This window comes from Suricata suricatta, chromosome 10 (genome assembly GCF_006229205.1).
Source record: "Suricata suricatta isolate VVHF042 chromosome 10, meerkat_22Aug2017_6uvM2_HiC, whole genome shotgun sequence".
Classification (NCBI taxonomy): domain Eukaryota; kingdom Metazoa; phylum Chordata; class Mammalia; order Carnivora; family Herpestidae; genus Suricata; species Suricata suricatta.
Genome location: NC_043709.1, coordinates 77,222,825 through 77,242,035, shown reverse-complemented (window position 1 = coordinate 77,242,035; position 19,211 = coordinate 77,222,825). Strand labels below are relative to the sequence as shown.

Here is a 19,211-nt window from a genome sequence, read left to right as displayed (position 1 = left end):
GGAGGCAGACTAAGAAATCCAGTTTAATTTTGGTCACATCAAATTTGAGACGCTTATTAGACATCCAAGTGGAGGGGGAGGTAATTGGTGATACAGTGCTGGAGGTCAAAAATACAAAAGAATTTGGGACTACATTTGGAAGTTATTTGTGTATTGATGGTATTGAAAGCTAGGGATTGGGTGAGATCACTAAGGAGTGAGGATAAGTAAAGAAGAAATGAGAGTCAAAGACTGGGTCCAGGGGCACCTCTACCTTTAGTGGTACAGGAAACGAAGAGCAACCAGCCAAGGGGTTCTGACAAGATCAGTGAGGTAAGAGGACAGCCAAGTAGAGTCGTTTCCTTGAGACCACGACAAGTAGATTCCAAAAGGTAGGTAAGCTTATCTGGGCCAAATGCCGCTGGGGCAGAGAAGGAACTATTAGATCTGGACTTGGGGACGTCATTGGTAACTTTGATAAGACCAATGCCTGTGGAATGGTAACAAAAAAAGCCATATGGGAATGGATTTAAGAAAAAAATGAGAGAGCAAAAGAGGAGTCAGTCAGTAGAAATAATTTTATGGTCTTTGTGATAAGAGAACAAAGAAAACCCTAAGTTTTCCTACAATTCCATTGCATCCTTTACCAACTAAACAAGATCCCTCCATTGTATATTATTATGGCATATCATATCTTTCCTTCAAAACAGTACAGTTGTTTTCTGACTCTATATTTATCTGTATGATTATTTGATTACTGACTACTTCCTTGACTAGACTATAAACTCTACTAGGGCAAGGACTGTTAGACTGTTAGACTAAATTAAATACTTTTAGTAGAAATGTCTCTCCAATTGTATTCCAATTACACTTTTAATAAGTATAAACTGATTAATCTTTTACTAAAAGTTTATTTATTTTAAAGAGAGAGGAGGGGGGCAGAGAGAGAATAGAGACAGAGTCCCAAGCACTCAGGGCTCAAACTCATGAGCTGTGAGATCATGGCCTAAGCTGAAATCAAGAGTTGGGCACTTAACTGACTCAGCTACCTAGGTGCCCCTAAATTGATTAACCTTACAGATGAAGTCATTCTAATAACTGTTCAGAATTAAATCCAAGTTGCAAGCGTCTTCTCCATGATACCCAATTTCTATAATTTGCAGTAGTTCTAGATTAATAGTTCTCAATTTTTCATAATGCTATCAGTGTCTTCACCCAAACCACAGGAATATTGGGCAAAGCATAATTTTAAATAATCTGACTACAACCAATATAAATAAACTCTCCACTAAACAAATGGAAAAGAAGAACTAATTGCTCTCGATATTAGCACATTAAGGAAATTAATTTCAAAAGTGAAAAACTATTTGAAACTTTCATGCTAAGGATAAAAGTTTCCTACTATATTGCTATAATCTAAATGTCCAGAAAAACAGACAGAATTCTAGGTGTTATAAGAAAAAATGATAAATCTGATTGATCTTATACTTTATTGAGGTTTAGCTTGAGTCACACTTTAAACATTGTCTTTTCTTCTCCCCTAAAGCTAATAGAGAATTCAATGTTTATTTAATGACATATTTTTCCTAATAAAGCACAAAACAAAAACATATTCATATACATACATGAAGGCAATAGACTTACCAGGAATATGAAAAGAATATCTCAAAGAAAATTCTTCCATGGCCAAACTGACGTTGTATGTGAAAATCAACATCATTAGAGGACCATGAGATTTTAATGAAGGTGAATTTCCTTCACATAATTTTCCTGGCCCAAATAAAGAAAAACACAAAGAAGCAATCAAAAACTTATTATTCATCAAAGCTAAGATTATTGAGCAATGTAAGAGGAAAAAAAAATCCTGTTTTTGAAATTACAAATTTATACCATATGCACTTCCAAGAATATAAAAATGAGAAAATTAAGAAGAATAAAACCCAGTTAGAATAGAAAGATGATGTTCCAGATTCCTGGAATCAAAGCAGTTCTAAGGAAGGGGTCCTAAACCAAATAGAACACAGGACCCAGTTCTTACAATGTCTGGAAATAACCTAGGGAGATCTCTTTTCTTTTTTTTAAGATTAAAAAATTTTTTTTAATGTTTTATTTTTTATTTCTGAGAGAGAGAGCGAGCATGAGTGGGGGAGGAGCAGAGAGAGAGGGAGATGCAGAATTGAAGTAGGCTTCAGGTTCTGAGCTGTCAGCATAGAGCCCAATGTGGGGCTCCAACCCACGACCCCTGAGATCATGACCTGAGCTAAAGTCAGACATTTAACCAACTGAGTCACCAGGTGCCCCCAATTTTTTTTTATTTTTAGGAGATTTCTACATCTAAAAACGGGGCTCAAACTCACAATCTAGTAATCAAGAGTTGCATGTTCCACTGACTGAGCTAGCCAGGAACCACTAGGTAGATCTCCTTAAAATGATGTATTATAAAAGAAGACAATGTGGTCTAGCTAATCCTCAGGGACCTAAAACATTATTCTTGTCACCACACTGAAATAATCATATATAGGGAATATGTTTGAGACACAGCTACATATAACCCTCATTTACCTACAGCATAGCTAAATGAATAAGAGGCAAGGTATACCAATTAGCATGCTTCCCATGACAAACCATTTCTAACTTTAAGTGACCATACATAGTATTTTCTGAAACAAACATTCTAACAAAGGTAGTTTGCTCTAACACTCAATAGTATCAAGGTTTCAAGTCAATGATTCTAAGAATTAAGCTTTTCACTATTACAGAGAAACTCTGCCCTTTTTAGTAAACAGATTTCCACAGGATCAGCTTCATTGTGACAAGAAACAAAATAAGAGATTTAATTCAGATTGCATGGTAATCTATATGAGAACATTCACTAGCCCTTCCGACCTGTGAGAAGAGACTAATGGTTAATCTAGGGCTTTAGGCTCTCAAAATCACATGGGTCAATAGTTTGTCATTCTCTTAGAAAATGAACAGAATAAAAATCAAAGCTTTGGAGACTCTGATTTTAAGTTGAAATTTAATCACAGATGAGTCAAAGATATTGGAGCCTATACATTTATTTTTACAGATCTGAAAATTTTTAATACTGATGTGTTAACATTCCCTATGTTATTTACCTTAAACCTTTCTCAGAGCTATTTAAAATGTCAAATTTATTATTTGTTTTTAAATTTTGTCCCTATTGAGGCATAAAAGTTTTTAATTATATAGGAATTTATTGATAATTTACTGTTTCTTTTATTGCTTTTATATGAGAAGGTCCTTCTCCATCAATATTTACCAATTTTTTCTACGTTGTATGGCTTAAGAAAAATGCTTAACTCTTTTGTCAGCTCTTGTACACATTTATGAAAAATATAATTTATGTTTCCCTCTCTGATTTGTAAAGCAAAATTTCTTGTACATGTCTTATGTTTCCTTTTGGTCTATTTATTTCTATTCATGTATGTCTCTGAGTATATGTACTACTCTATTTTTTTAATCTTTAAAAAAATTTTTTTAACATTTATTTTTGAGAGACAGATCATGAGCAGGGGAGAAGCAGAGAGGGACACACAGAATCAGAAGCAGGCTCCAGGCTCTGAGCTGTCAGCACAGAGGCCGATGTGGGGCTTGAACCCATATGTGAGATCATGACCTGAGCTGAAGTCAACGCTCAACCAACTGAGCCACCCAGGCATCCCTAATTATCATTGTTTTAAAGTATGTTTTCAGGGCGCCTGGGTGGCTCAGTCAGTTAAGCGTCCGGCTTCGGCTCAGGTCATGATCTCATGGTTTGTGGGTTCGAGCCCCGCGTCGGGCTCTGTGCTGACAGCTAGCTCAGAACCTGGAGCCTGCTTCAGATTCTGTGTCTCCCTCTCTCTCTGACCCTCCCCTGCTTGCGCTGTCTCTCAAAAATAAATAAAAAACATTAAAAATAAATAAATAAAGTATGTTTTCATATCTGATAATTTGCCTCATCACCAAAAAGAAAAAAAAAAAGCCAAAGCCTTTGGGGACTCTGGTTTCAATTTGAAATTTAATCAAGACAGTCTCCTAAAACATTTTCAGCTATTCCTATTTATTGTACAAATAGTTATTATCAGTTTCTTCCTCATTCTCTGGATAAACAAATTCTCATGGGATTTTCCTGGGACATACACTATGTTTATACATTAATTTGGTGTGAATTAATGTTAATTGTGCCTTTAGGGTTAGAACACGTTTTGCAGTTCAACCTTCCCCAGAAATGCAGTCTTAACCGATCAGTCAGAAATTTTCTGGCTGGCACCAAGGAGGTAATGTGTCGTATGGGCGCTCTCCGTTCTCCAGCGGAAGGGGGCATGATCTGTATAAGAGTTCCTTCCCTTTTGCTAATGTTCTGCTCTGCTTTTGTGTATAAAACCTTTTCCTTTTATACAGTTCCTCAAAGCCTCTCTCTGCTTGCTAGGTGGAATGCTGCCCAATGCAGGAGTCCCTTAATAAAGCCAGTTGGTCTTCAAACATATGTGGTTACATTTTCTTTAACAGTTATTCTTCTAGTTTTTGTTGCTCATTATAATGATTTTTCCATTCTATCTTCTATTAACTTTACTGTTGTATATTTAATTTATACCTATTTTTCCTCATGTGACATAGTTCCATGTAGTACATTTTTCAGTATTGAACTATCCTTGCATTCTTGAGACAAATCATATTTGATTATGTTTAATATTGAGTAGCCTACTGACCTCAAGCACTGAATTAACCCCCAGAACTTATATATTTAATTCACAGAAGTTGAAATTTTAGGAAGGAAGTATGAAATAGTACATATATTTTATGAAATTATTCTAAGAAAAATATGCATATAGTTCATCAACATTATAAATTATAACTAACCTAGCTAATGTACTCTTCTCCCTTTTTTATTTCTTTGCTCTTCCGAACTTTGTGTACCCTGACTCCCCATTGATGGAGAGGCACTGGAAAACATCAGTCTGATCTTTTCTTCTAAGCAACACAATTTTAAGAGTAGGCACAAAAGCATATGTTTATAATTCAATCATGGCAGAAGCTTGCTTTCTTTATATTGATTAACATGGATTCTCTCATTTAATTCCCAAAACAGTCTCATTGGCAGTACAAGTAACAGACATCCTAAAAGGCAGAAAAGGAAGAAGTGTAGATAATTTTCAAGGGTACCAGGTCCAGATTCTGCATTCTCCCCATAAGCTGCTGTGGCCTTGTTGATGCTAAATGGGCTTAGGAACCAGGAACTTTCAGTGTTTATTAACATTTCCTTAAGTAGAAATACAAAGATTTTTAATGCACCTACTTCTGGGTTGGTAATGTAAGTTCAAAGAATAAAAGGACAGTGGATTAGCAATTTTGTCAATTCTGGCAGGATTTAGCTGTTTTATCAATTCTGGCAGGATCCTACCTAAGGAGAGAGGAACAGTGGCATCTGGGACTTTCTGAGGGAGTCAAAGGGCATGACATTCCACAATCCTCTTCCTTTGGGCAGTCAGCTGGTTTCATCAGGCACAGGTATCCGACTAAGTCAATTGAGAGTTTATAACACACATATATGTGTGTGGTGGTAGTGATAGTGGGGTGTCCCTTTTTGTCAATTACATCAAAAGCCAAGATAGTTATTATTATTCTCCTGTCACAATTCAGGAAACAGAGTCTGAGAAAGCTTTGGGAACATTCCCCAAATCATTTACTATGTGGGCGAACTGAGACCTGGATCCAGTGCTATCAGATCTCCATCTGGACTGCTATACCACATCACATCAGGTAATGCTGCCCAGCCAACTTGAACTCCATTTTATTCCTCTTGTCCCTTGTCATCTCCCAGCCGAGTGTGGCTATGTGACAAAACTGGCCAGAGAGACTTAATTCTGCCACAGGATTCTTGGACATATGTTTGTTTTCTCAGTGGTGATACTCCTCTGTGTCCCTTCTTCCTTTTTTCCCTAATGGCGAGAACTGAAACAGCCATTATGAGACCATTTGGGAAAGGCCAGAACTCCCATAACCTTAGTCCTGATGGAGTTGAGCTACTGAATTAGCAGTACGTCTACAAAACTCTGGATATTTCCTTCAGAAAAACAAATTTAAGTCACTGTAATGAGGTTTCTAGCTACTATCTAACTGATAAACTCAATGTCTTTTCTGCTGGATATTATTCTGCATGATTAATATTACAGTCTTAATTTTCTTGTGTTACAATTGCCTAAAACTGCTTTATCTATCCATCCCTTATTTTTAGTATTTCTGGGCAAATTTAATCTAGGTATGACCCAGGTAAGCAGCATATAGTTTGGCTTTTGTTTTTAACTCCATCTGAGACAGTGTTAGCTTAACCTCAATTACAAATCTAGACAATAATAAGGCTACTTCAATACTACATAATTAACATCATCTGTAAGTCACACTGAATACAAACAATCTGAGAATCTTTCATAAAAAAATTAAGAACACGGTTCTTCATGAGACATTAGTTACCTATGAATTTTTTGCCTGATCCAAATCCTTCATAAACCCATATATGACCCTGACAGGCCAAGGGCGTTGACTTCATCTGGAAGTTGATAATATCAAGGCGAACGATGTGATTTCAAGGGGCTAATAACTTCCAGTGGCAACTGTGGCACAGATAAAAGAAAGTCAGAAATGATTTCCAAACAGCACAGACTGTTATTTACTTTGTTCAGAATTTTATATATCACTGTTACTGACTCAATCTTTGTGCTTGGGTGAAAGGAGATTTTTACTTTAAACTGTAACAATTAAAAAATATTTCTAATACATAATTTATTAAAAGTGTTAAATAAGCTCACCCATCATGGCAAATGGCTGGCCAACCACATGCCCTCCTCTAAATTCTAGTTGGCATTCTGTGAGTTAAGGACCTACTCTTGCCTGAATTTGCCCCAAACTCCCTTATATCATATAAAGTTACTTAGGATGATATTATACAAATCTTCGCTCCTCACACCACACTTTAAATTTATTCTGTTGTTTACTTCAAGAAAAGTTCTTTATTTTGGCAATTTAAGAACCATTTATTGAATACCTAATATGTTCCAGAAGATTTTACATACATTATTTCAATCTCCAAAACTCTTTGATAGAGATTTGACTTTCCACTTTACCTAATGAGTGATCTCTTCTTTTGAGAAAGTACACAGTTTATCAACAGGGATAACCTTACGTTCAGTTTTTGTATACGTAAGGCCTCAGACCAGGGATCACCTCAAAGTCTATTCTTCGAGGAGAGGAGGGGAGAAAAATAAAGCCTTAAGGAAGCGCGGCAGTTTGCCAAGTGATCATTCACGAACTTCCTTCATCCCCCCTTCCTCACCTCAGAGTGGTTCCGTGAGAGAATCTTGGGATCTGAATGATTCCTCCTGGTTCCATTAGAATAACATCCTCACAAGTGGCCACGTGTTCTTGGTTTGAACTTTGGAGAAATTTGGGTGTTTTACTACCCTTTGGACCTAAATATTTTAAAAAAGGCAATGAAAATAAAATTAATTTTTGAGAAGCTTATTCTATCCCTTATCAGATCAGTCACTTTTCCTCCCTGTTTTGGAAAAAGTTAACAGGAAATGATTAGCCTCACTGAGAAGTCTCCATCAGAGAGCAGCACTTTTCTTGGAATTATCCTTGGCATAGCCTCAAGTCAATGGAAGACAATGTGGAAAAAGTATAGATAATACTAGCTTTCTGCACAATTCCAACTAAAAGCAACATTCTTTTTTTTTAATGTTTGTTTATTTATTGAAAGAGAGAGACAGAGAGAAAGAAACAGAGAGAGAGAAAGAGTGAGCAGGGGTGGGGCAGAGAGAACAGGAGACACAGAATCTGAAGCAGGTTCTAGACTTCGAGCTGTCAGCACAGAGCCCAACATGGGGATTGAACTCACGAACTGTGAGATTATGACCTGAGCTGAAGTGAGATGCTCAACCAAATGAGCCACCCAGGCAGCCCAAAAGCAACACTCTTAATATAGTATTTTAGGAAAACCCTTTCACATGATATGCACACTTTTATCACTTACTGAACTCTTCCCCCAAATCTACTTCTGCAATGCTTTTGGGTACCAATGAGAGAAACCAGCATTCAGTCACCTACAGTTAACAAGGGTCAAAAAGGTCTGATAATTACTTGTTCTAAAATGCAATCTGACAACTCTGAACAACATAATATGTACATTTATATTGCTAGCATTTAATGTTTGTGTAGTTTAACTTAGAAACTCATTCTAATCTTTTATTACTATAAAGAAAACTGATACAGAGATAATAAATTATCCATAGCTAATCAACCAACTAAGAGTTAGAACCCTAATCTTCTGATCCACAGAAAAGGCCCTCTGTGAAATAAAATGACATCACAGTAAAAAAAAAATACTGTCTTGAAATTAACATTTCTTAGCCACATTCAGAAGTCATAATTCTGGATGATTTACAAGTCATTCAAATTATCCTCTGAGCAGTTTCTTTTTGAATCTACACCAATTTCAAATCACTTAAAGAGATTTTCCTTTCGAACACAAATTCCCCACAGAAACACCGTCTCTTATGAAACAATGTATGTTTTGAAATATTCCTAAAAAGAAAAAAGTTGAGTTTTAACTTTATAAAATGACCAAGCCTACCTGGGACTCTAAAGACAATGTAACTTATGCCGAAAGCACCTTGCACAAGGGAACGAAATGCCACTCTCACCAGTGGTCCGGGGCTCATGAAAATCATTGGGTAAAACCCTCTTCTGCATAATTCGCCTAGGTTTAAAAAAAATCTAGTAAGACACAAGAACTAAAATTTTTAGCAGTTTCTGTATTTCAAGTATAGCAATGATTTATGGAATATATTTGACATAGAACATTGAGTAAATTTAGAGTATACAACATGATCTATTTATATACTGTATATACTGTAATATGTCTGCCATTATACTGATAGTAAGCCTCTATCACCTCTCATAATGAGCATTTTTTTGTAGTGAAAATAATTAAGATCTAGTACCTCAGCAAGTTTGATGATTATACTACAAATGTTGACTATATTCATTCTACTATGCATTGGTTCCCTAGGACTTGTCTACTGGTTATAAGTTTGTACCAATGAAGTAGTAGTTTACTCCACTCAGCAAAATGAGGAAGGGGCTCCAGAACTCAAGTGACTCACCCAGAGTCAGCCTGGTATGGTGAGGAGTCAGGATCTAAACCCAGGACCATGAGTCCAGTATCCACCATAGTCTGCTAGGTCATACTGCTCCCTTAACAGACAGTAGGGAGTAAATCACTTCATCTTTAAAATGATGCTGATATGCCACTTTTCTTCTAGGAAAGTAACCTACTTATAAAAATATCTCACTATCAGAGATCCATGATGAAAAACTTTCTACCTGAAAATGTACTCTTTCTCTAAAGTCAATCTTCCTTGGGGGCACCTGGGTGGCTAAGTCAGTTAAGCGTCCGACTTCGGCTCAGGTCATGATCTCAGAGGCCTGTGGGTTCGAGCCCCGCGTCGGGCTCTGTGCTGACAGGTCAGAGCATGGAGCCTGCTTCGGATTCTGAATCTCCCTCTCTTCTGCCCCTCCCCTGCTCACACTGTGTCTCTCTGTCCATCAAAAATAATTTTAAAAAATATTAAAAATGTAAAAAAAAATAGGTCAGTATCATTCTATCATGCTTGCTTAAAAGTCACCTGCTCAGAAGGACATTTGCTGGGTACACTACTACTGCATGGTACCTACATCCCAGATTCTTCTCTCCCTTTCCACTTCATTTCCCCCTGCTTAAGATATATTTTATTTTTTTATTATGTGTCCACTCCCCAATAGAATATAAGCTTGATAAGGGTAGGGATTTTTGTTTTGTTTTATTTTGGTTTTTGTCCATATGTTTCACGACTGAACCTCACCACCAAGAAGAGTCAGTCTCTGGTCCCTAGTAGACCCTCCTCACAAGTATTTGTGGAGTAAGAGAGGGAAGAGATTGTATCTGAGAAGAAGCAAAGAACAGAAAACACTAAATGGCATAACATGGTAGGGTAAATGATGTTGAAATACCATTTGAAGAATGATCAAATACTTATTTGTAGCAAGTAGAGATCAATGCAGCTCTGCAACGAGTGAGTTGCTGGCTCCCACAGGGAAAAAGATAGCACTTTACAGCATAGAAGGATATGGACTGTCATGAATAAGGGGTGACACCTGCTAGGTAGCACCCACAGAGACAGGGCAATTCTACAAAGTTCAAGCTGACAATTTCGAATCAAAGAAATGCTAGGTTGGAAAATTATAGGGGTTCCTCAGTTAATCCACAACAAAGCCAGGCATGGTTTTCAATAGGTTATAAAGATAAAGGTAAGTTTTCCCAGAAAATGTTTCTTTTTATATGAGACTACGGTGTATAAGAGATTGCTACAAGTTGGAGAGAAAATGATTTTTTCTTAAAAGAAAGAGATATAGTATCATGTTATCATATGAGAAAAAACAATGCAGCAGGATTAAAGAAGTTTGTAATTAAATTTTTCTTTCTGAATTATGAGCAATGACTATCTAAAAATAAAAGCTCTGAGGGGTGCCTGGATGGCTCAGTCAGCTAAGTGTCTGACACTTGATCTCTGCTTAGGTCTTGATCTCAGGGTCACGCGTTGAAGTCCCTCACTGGGCTCCACACTAGGCATGGAGACTACTTAAAAAAAATAGGGGCGCCTGGGTGGCTCAGTTAGTTAAGCATCCCACCCTTGATTTCAGCTCAAGTCATGATCTTACGGTTTGTGAATTGGAGTCCCGTGTCCGGCTCTGTGCTGAATGTGGAGCCTGCCTGAGCTCCTCTCTCTCCCTCATTCTCTGTCCCTTCCATTCTTGTGCATGCATTCACCCTCTCTTCCAAAGTAAATAAATAAACATTTAAAAATAAATAGATAAAATAAAAATAAAAGCTATGAGGTAAATCAAAGATCAAAGGTATTTACAGATGGATTTAAACAAACTTTTAAATTTTTTTACATTAATTTATTTTGAGAGAGAGAGAGAGACAGAAGGGAAGGCAGAGAGACAGGGAGACACAGAATCGGAAGCAGGCTCCAGGCTCTAAGCTGTCAGCACAGAGCCCCATGCAGGGCTCGAACTCATGAGCTGTGAGATCATGACCTGAACCAAAGTCAGACGTTCAACCAACTGAGACACCCAAACACCCACATAAACAAATAAGTTTTTAAATGTTTATATCAACATAGAATAAAAATTAAAGATAAATGGAAGTCTTAGGAATAAATACTTGCAACTTATGACAAAAGAAAAAATGTCTTTATGTATAATAGCTTTCAAAAACCAAGAGAAAGAATACTAAAAAAAATAGATGGTAATAAGAAATAAAAAGCACAAATAACTAACCAACCAATGAAAATAAAACTCCATTAATGACACAAAATGGTAAAGATGCCTATGAAATTGTTACATGAGTTCATGCAGATGCATGGTACAAAGGGTGGCCATGTACTGCTAATGGGAGTAAGTACTGATTTAACCTTTCTGAAGGGCAATTTAGCAGTATACATGGTGCTGAGAGACCCAAGGCATGATACTAATTTAGGAAGATACAGAAGGGAACAAAACAGCAAGATCCTTGCTTTCTTGGAGGTTTCATTTTAGCCAGGTAAATAAAGAAGATTATTTCAAACAGAGATCACGACTACAAATGAAATAATCAGCACAACAGGACTATGGAAAATGACTATGGAAGGGAGTGAATGGTGCGACTCTAGATGAGAAGTCCTTTTCGAGGAGATGACATTCCTTCACTCATTCATTCATTCACTCATTCATTCTATGCCTTCTATGTCTCCCATACTGTTCTAGGCACTAAAGATTCTTCATGTGAAGAGACAAGTTTTAGTCTTCTGAAAGCTCTCATTCAATAGAGAAAACACAAACCACAAACATGAAAAATAATCATAGTTAGAAGACCGTAAGTGCTAAAGAAAAAGTTGGCAAGGGTACTAAGAAGTACTGAGGCAGGAGGTGATACAATTGACAGCAGTTAAGGGGGGCCTCATTAAGAAGGCGACATTCTAATCAAGACTTGAGGGAGGGGAGAGACAGGATGGGAAGAGCTCTCTGAATGCTAGAAGTAGCTGGGCAAGAGCCCTGGGGCGAGCATGGCTGTGTTTCATCATGTGAGTTGGGGATCAGGCGGGAGAGCTGTGCTAGGAATTTTGGATTTCACCCTAGCTACAAGGAGACCTGGAGCTGTTTTTTTTTTAAGCTTTTTTTTTTTTTAAACTTTTTTATTTATTTTGAGAAAGAGAGACAGAGACAGAGAGGGAGAGTGAGAGAGAATCCCAAGAAGTCTCCACACTGACAGTGCAGAGCCTGGAGCAAGGCTCAAACTCACAAACCATGATATCATGACCTGAGCCAAAATCAAGAGTCAGATGATTAACTAGCTGAGCCACCCAGGTATCCCAACCTTGAGCTGTTTTAATCAAGGCAGAAGGAGAAGATGATCTGACCACAGAAGAGATATGTGCAAAGTGGATAGGTTAGGCTAGTTAATAGCTTTTTCCATAGTTTAAATGAGATAGTATTTATAAAGATTCTTTAACAAATGTTTGTGCCCTCTAAGTCAATGATTTAATCTCAGAATCTATCCCAAGAACACAATCTCATTCTGAAAGCAGTTTTTCTGACCTCCACAAACGCCTGCATCCAGGACAGGCATGTGTGAGTAGCATATATACTCACAATAGCACACACACACTTATTTCTTCTCAGGCTTCCTGATAAACCAAATTACTTCCAGAACTTTCCCACCTCCGTCTTGACTAAGAGCCAAAGAGCCTGTGACACACCTACACAAACAAAAGGTAGCAACTTTATTTGCTCAGCAAAACAGGTTTGCCTGTACATGAAATGAAATTACAATGGTGTGTTATTAGCAAATATTTTTAATTCTGCCAGTTTAGGGGCACCTGGTTGGCTCAGTCAGTTGGGCATCCAACACTTGATTCTGGCTCAGGCCTTGATCTCATGATTTGCAGGATTGAGCCCCATGTTGAGCTCTGTGCTGAGCATGGAGTCTGCTTAAGATTCCCTCCTTCACCCTCCCTCTGTCTTTCTGTCTCTCTCTCTCTCTCTCTCTCTCTTTCTGCTCCTTTTCCCACTTGTGCTCTCCTTCTCTCAAAATAAATAAATCAAGAATAAATAAATAAAAGGCTTTAATATATTTTGGTTTATTTTAACATCCAACACCTACCCCATCTGATTTTTTAAAATGTTTATTGATTTTTGAGAGAGAGAGAGAGAGAGAGAGAGAGAAAGAGAGAGAAAGCACAAGCAGGGGAGGGGCAGAGAGAGAGGGAGACACAGAATCTGAAGCAGGCTCCAGGCTCTGAGCTGTCAACACAGAGCCCCATTCGAGGCTGGAACTCATGAACCACGAGATCATGAGATCATGACTTGAGTCAAAGGCAGACACTTAAGCCACTGAGCCACCCAGGTGCCCCTACCTCATCTGATTTTTAATCATCTTAACTCCTCTTCTGTCATATACATTTCTAGCACTCTGTCATGGTTCTGGTATGCTGGAAGAAGTTGAGCTCTCTTATCTTTTTTTCTTTTTTTTAAAAAATTTATTTATTTATTTTATTTTTGAGAGACAGAGAGAGACAGCATGAGCAGGGGAGGGTCAGAGAGAGAGAGGGAGATACAGAATCTGAAGACAGGCTCCAGGCTCTGAGCTAGCTGTCAGCACAGAGCCCGATATGGGGCTCGAACCCACGAACCATGAGATCATGACCTGAGCCGAAGCCGGATGCTTAACCGACAGCCACCCAGGTGCCCCCTTTTTTCTTCTTGAAGACACATACATATGCATATTCACACTCAACCTCTAGCACACCTGTTTTGTGAAGTCAAGTTTTCACTTCCTGACAATTTTAACATTAAGTGTGCCTAAGAAAAAGGCATGCCTATTACATGTATCATCAACATTTTGGTGGTATTGTCACTCGAGTCAAGCTCTCTCTTGATTGTAAGCCGCCCATATAGAAAAGCCTCCGGCACAACGTTTAAATGCTCGTAAGGATTACCTGACACCCTTCTCTCACTGTGGCTTTCTTCATAAATTGTCATAACTGAATCTGGACACATAAGAGACCCAGAGAGTGATAGATATTCCCCCGTCATTTTGGCCATACTGCTTGGTGAAACTCTGAGCACCCAAGAACATTCCAGTTTCCCTCTATAATCCAGTGGATATCTTGGAGTTGAAAAAAAGCCTCTAGGTTCTTCTAGCTCCACTTCAAAATAACAACCCATAATTCAGAGCACACAGACACCAGGGACCAACTAAACAAAACAAAGCAAAGTGAGGTTCTATCACAAACTTGAAAAATGTAGGCTTGCAAGAAGAAAATTAAAACTTTATTACTCTCTGTTACATGTCCTTGGGTAAAAATTATCATCCTATTTAATGTGTTCTATTTTCTTGAAATGAAATTGGAGGAGTACAATTTAAATCATAATTATTTAAAATTTCTTTTTGTTGAATCTTTTAAATACCGTAGAAGACACACAATGGATATGCACTCTCTACTTCCAGCATGTTCTCATTTCTTTTTTTCTTTGAGATGCAACTGAAGGTCTGTTCCTAAAAACTTCACTAATTTCACTAAGCATTAATCTTTTTTTTTTACATTTTAAAATGTTTATTTATTTAAAAGAGAGAGACAGAGAGAGAAAGAGAGAGAGAGAATGAATGAACATGAGTGGGGGAGGGGCAGGGAGAGAGGGAGACACAGAATCCGAAGCAGGCTCCAGGCTCCGAGGCCCACGCGGGGCTCAATCTCAGGAACTGACAGATCCTGACTGAGATGAACTCAGCCACTTAACTGGCTGAGCCATCCAGACAACCCCTCACTAAGCACTAATCTTGTTAGGACAAATGATTACATTCATAGAATTTGTGACTTGGATCAAAAACAGGAGGATTAGTTGAATACATTTGGATGTCTCTCACTTCTTCAACTTGTTCTGAAGTGGAAGGCACCTTCGGATCTGCAGGGATAACCCTGGCCCCCTGACCCTGCAATCAGTTGGTACTTCTTCAGGTTACACTCTTGACTTTTCCTTTTTCCCCTTTGTATATTCCCTTGACAAAAATCCTCTCAGCAACTACAAACTGAAATATACTCTGTATTCAAATAAACTTATTTCAATGTATGAATATGAATACATGCATTATTATATATGCTTTTCCCTAGAGAAATTAATAATCCGACTCAGGTGACATTCATAAATATACTTTTGTGAATAGTAGAAATGAAGAATGGCAGAAGTTTAAGAAAGGAAATGGAATGCTACAAGAATTCAAGATTCTATTCAATTGCCTAGTCCTCTGTTATTTCTTTGCAAATTCTCCCTTTCCTTTATATGGCTACTATGATATAACTTAGATATTTATAGATCTACTTTCATTTAAGAGTAACATAACTGATTTCCCGGTCTCTAATTTTTCCCCATCAGGCCCTCCAATCCAAGACAGTGTATGAAACAAAAGAATTAAGTTCTTTCCTTTCTCAAAGCAACTAAAATTTTACAGCTTACACTGTCTTTTAGAGTCTGACCCCAACATGTCTTTCAATCATTTTTCTGTCCCCATGAATCCTCTATGACAAATCTGCCTGGAAAAAGAACCAAATCATATAAAGTCATGCATTCCCAACCAGTCACTTCTTCTTATAAATGGGCTAACAATTCCCTTGTGTAAAATGCAAGTGGTAGGAGTGGGTGATGTTAAAGATAGGATAGTCCAAACATCTGTCATAGAATTAAAATAAAATAACTTGCCATATGTAAAACTTTCAAAGTTCTTGGGCATGTATTTCTGAACATCTACAAACAAGAAACATCTTTGTTACATTTTAACAATGTTAAATTTTTTTTTTAAGATTTTAATTTTAAGGGTGGGGAAGAGGGGACGGCGGGTGATGGGCATTGAGGAAGCAGTTGGGATGAGTACTGGATGTTGTATGGAAACCTGTTTGACAATAAATTATATTAAAAATATTTTAACTTAAAGTAATCTCTACAGCCATTGGGGGAGCTCAAGCTCACAGTCCTGAGATCAAGAGTCACATGCCCAACCAACTAAGCCAGCCAAGCTCCCCAACAATGTTCATTTTCTAGCAGCCTAAATGGGACAGTTTAATGAATACATTAGTTGGTCACCACGGCCACCACTGTTGACCGTGGTGATTTGTCAATGCCATCTCTACTCTAAGTGCTTGATGTGCATTAACTTACTAAGGCACTGATTAACATTGTTCATTTAACTCAAACCATCGAAATCATTAGGGTTTAGAATCTTGGATCCAAGTCTGCTATCTCAACCCCAATTCCAGACTGACTTTTAATCTACATAGGACTCTTTGGTCCTTGTCATGTCAGACTGCACCAGCCACAGCTGGTCCCCTAGTTACTCCTCCTCACTCCTGGGAGATTTCAGCAGTCATTTCCTCCACCACTATTCCTGCATAAATCTTACTGAGTTCACTAGCTGTATAGACCATGAGCCCAACACCTAAGCTTCTCAATTTTTCAACTTCTTCCAATGATCTTGCTCTCCACTCAACCTCAGCTGCACACCCAGTGGTCAGCCCCTAGAAACCTGGTCCCCAGAAATAATTTCAAGTCTTCTATAATCTTGATTTCAAGCATTGCTTTCTCCTTCTATCTTCTCAGCAACTTCCAGCACTCCTTCCATCTTTTGAGACTTGAAACTCATCTATCTAACCAACTTTTCTTTGTCCTTATTTCATGCCTCACCCTCATTCACTCTTTTCCTGGTATAAATCCCAACAATACGTCATTTTAATCCCCTCCTTTTACTTGCTTTCAATTCCCTAATACAGTTACATACTTGGGAAAACCCACTCTGAATTGAATTTACTCTCTTCCTGTTCTGCACCTATGTGTTAACTCTCTGTGTCCCCAGAAGAAAACATACAAGTGAGCTGACTGGCCAGTCTCCCCCTAAATTCATGATCATTAATCTCAGAGGCTTTTATGTTGCCCAGCAATCCTACTACATTCTCTTTTCTCATACTTCTCCTTTTCTCTTCTGAAAACGCTCAAACCATCTTCCATAACCCTGTTTTGTCTGCTAAGAATATAGAAGCAATTAGAAAATTGCCAGAAGCTCCCATCCCCACATGTACCCACACACCCGCACGAGTATCCTGCTTTCCATCCAGCAGCTATGGGTGAACTGCACTTTACCCCTGGGGCCAGCCTCCCCTGTTGAGCATCAGATCTCATCTCCTTTCTCCTCCTGAAGGTCATTGCTCCAGCCTATCCCTCCCTCTCCTGCATCCTTTTCAGTCTTCCTCACCTCGTCCTAGTTCTCTACTGGGGCTGACTGTATGTGCCGGGGGAGAGGCAGAGATGAATAAGAAAGAAGAGACTAGGACACCTGGAAACTAAGAATAATGGTATTATAGAACTTTCAGCTTCCTACAACTCTCTTACAGACTCCTAATTCTCCAGCTGCAGTTTGATTTTAACTAAAAATTCAAATCCCATTAGCAAACAGACACTGACAACTGTGGGAAAATTAAGAGTGACTGACACTGATGCTGGCTGTGGTTATCTCATATCAAGAGTCTTCACCTAGCAAGGTACCTGAAAATCTAATAACCTTTGTTTATGTAGGAATAAAGAGATCAGAGGTCAGATTCTGTGTATGTCTCCAAAATTCAAGCTTCTTAGCAACCATAAGATTTTTTTTTTAACCTGCAACAGCTGTTATCTGTGGGGTAGAAAGAAACCCAGACGGTCACAGTAACAACACACCTCTCTTTCAGCTTAAACTACCATCCGGAATGAAAACACAGGGCTTATCCTGTTCCAAAAAAAATTAGCACACCCAGACATGCAATGCTGTTTGCTCAACTTTTACTAGTTGCATTAATAGGCTAAGATAAACATCTATTACCTGGTCCAGACTCATTGTCCATTGAAGGTGTGGGGGGTAGCAACGGTTGTCTTGTTAAAGGTTTTCTTTCATTACTTATCTGAAGTGAAGCAGGACCTGTGCCTGGAGAGAACATGTTAAAAACACATAAAGATGAAAGCCTGGAAACAATGTAGCCTATGGTAAAACAGCTTTTGTCAAAAGAAAACGCAAAGCTAGAATTAAAGCTGCCTAAGGAAAAGTCACTTTCACTATCACTCTGCCCAAGGGAGAATGCATTCTCACAGAATTTTAATGTACATTTTAAATGCTTTAGAAACTAAAATAAATGAAATACTACTTTGTTTTTTTTTCTTTCATAACACTGATTTCTACCACACTCATTCTTCTCACAAACCCATTCTAAAGAAAGAGGAATTACTTCCATAATAATCTGAAAAATATTTACCTCTGATTTTGGATTGGATCCAGTCCAAGAAGACACTCACCCTGGCAAATACACCTGGTTTCCTTGTTTGGGCACAGCCAGTTCCCCAGCTGACAATACCATACAGGACAAAGGGACCATTTTCATGTTTACATACTAATGGGCCACCAGAGTCTCCCTGAAACACCAAGAAAATGTGTTCTAGAAAACTGCTTTAATCATAGTTCCTGCATTTAATTTTGGAAGAGGAATAGCCAATAATTTATTCACAACACATTTATTCTTTAATTTAAAAATGTTAATACTTTGTCAATTTGTATACCTTAGAGTACTTAAGCTCAAATAAATAAAATCACAAATGAGAGAGGAGATGTTACAACTGATATGACAGAAATACAAAGAATCATGAGACTATTGTGAATAGCTATACACCAAGAAGCTGGATAACCTGGAACGAGATTAATTCCTAGAAACACACAAACTACCAAGACCAAATCATGAGGAATTAGAAAATCAGAATAGACCAATATGAGCAAGGAGATTAAGTCATTAATCAAACACATTTCAACAAAGTAAAGCTCAGGACCAGATGGCTACTAAATATTTAAAGAAGATTTAACTTCTGGAGTGTCTAGGTGGCTCAGTTGGTTAAGCGTCCAACTTGGTTTTGGCTCAGGTCATGATCTCACAGTTTCATGAGTTTTAGCCTCATGTCCAGCTCTGTACTGGCAGTGCGTAGCCTCTTTGGGATTCTCTCTCACTCTCTGCCCCCTCTGCACTTCCACTGTCTTTGTCTCTCAAAATAAATAAACTTAAAAAAAGATGATGAAGTAACTTCAGTCT

General features: G+C 38.1%; 1 protein-coding gene across 1 annotated transcript in view; it reads right to left on the bottom strand.

Annotated features, from left to right (window-relative positions):
- Window positions 1-224: 224 nt before the first annotated feature.
- OVCH1 (ovochymase 1) overlaps window positions 225-19,211 on the bottom strand; it is a 65,258-nt gene continuing 46,271 nt past the window's right edge. The window contains 8 exon segments of the mRNA XM_029955519.1: window positions 225-469; window positions 1,624-1,749; window positions 6,454-6,593; window positions 7,313-7,448; window positions 8,612-8,737; window positions 14,058-14,284; window positions 17,965-18,058; window positions 18,390-18,546. Coding sequence (XP_029811379.1) covers window positions 225-469; window positions 1,624-1,749; window positions 6,454-6,593; window positions 7,313-7,448; window positions 8,612-8,737; window positions 14,058-14,284; window positions 17,965-18,058; window positions 18,390-18,546 — 1,251 coding nt within the window.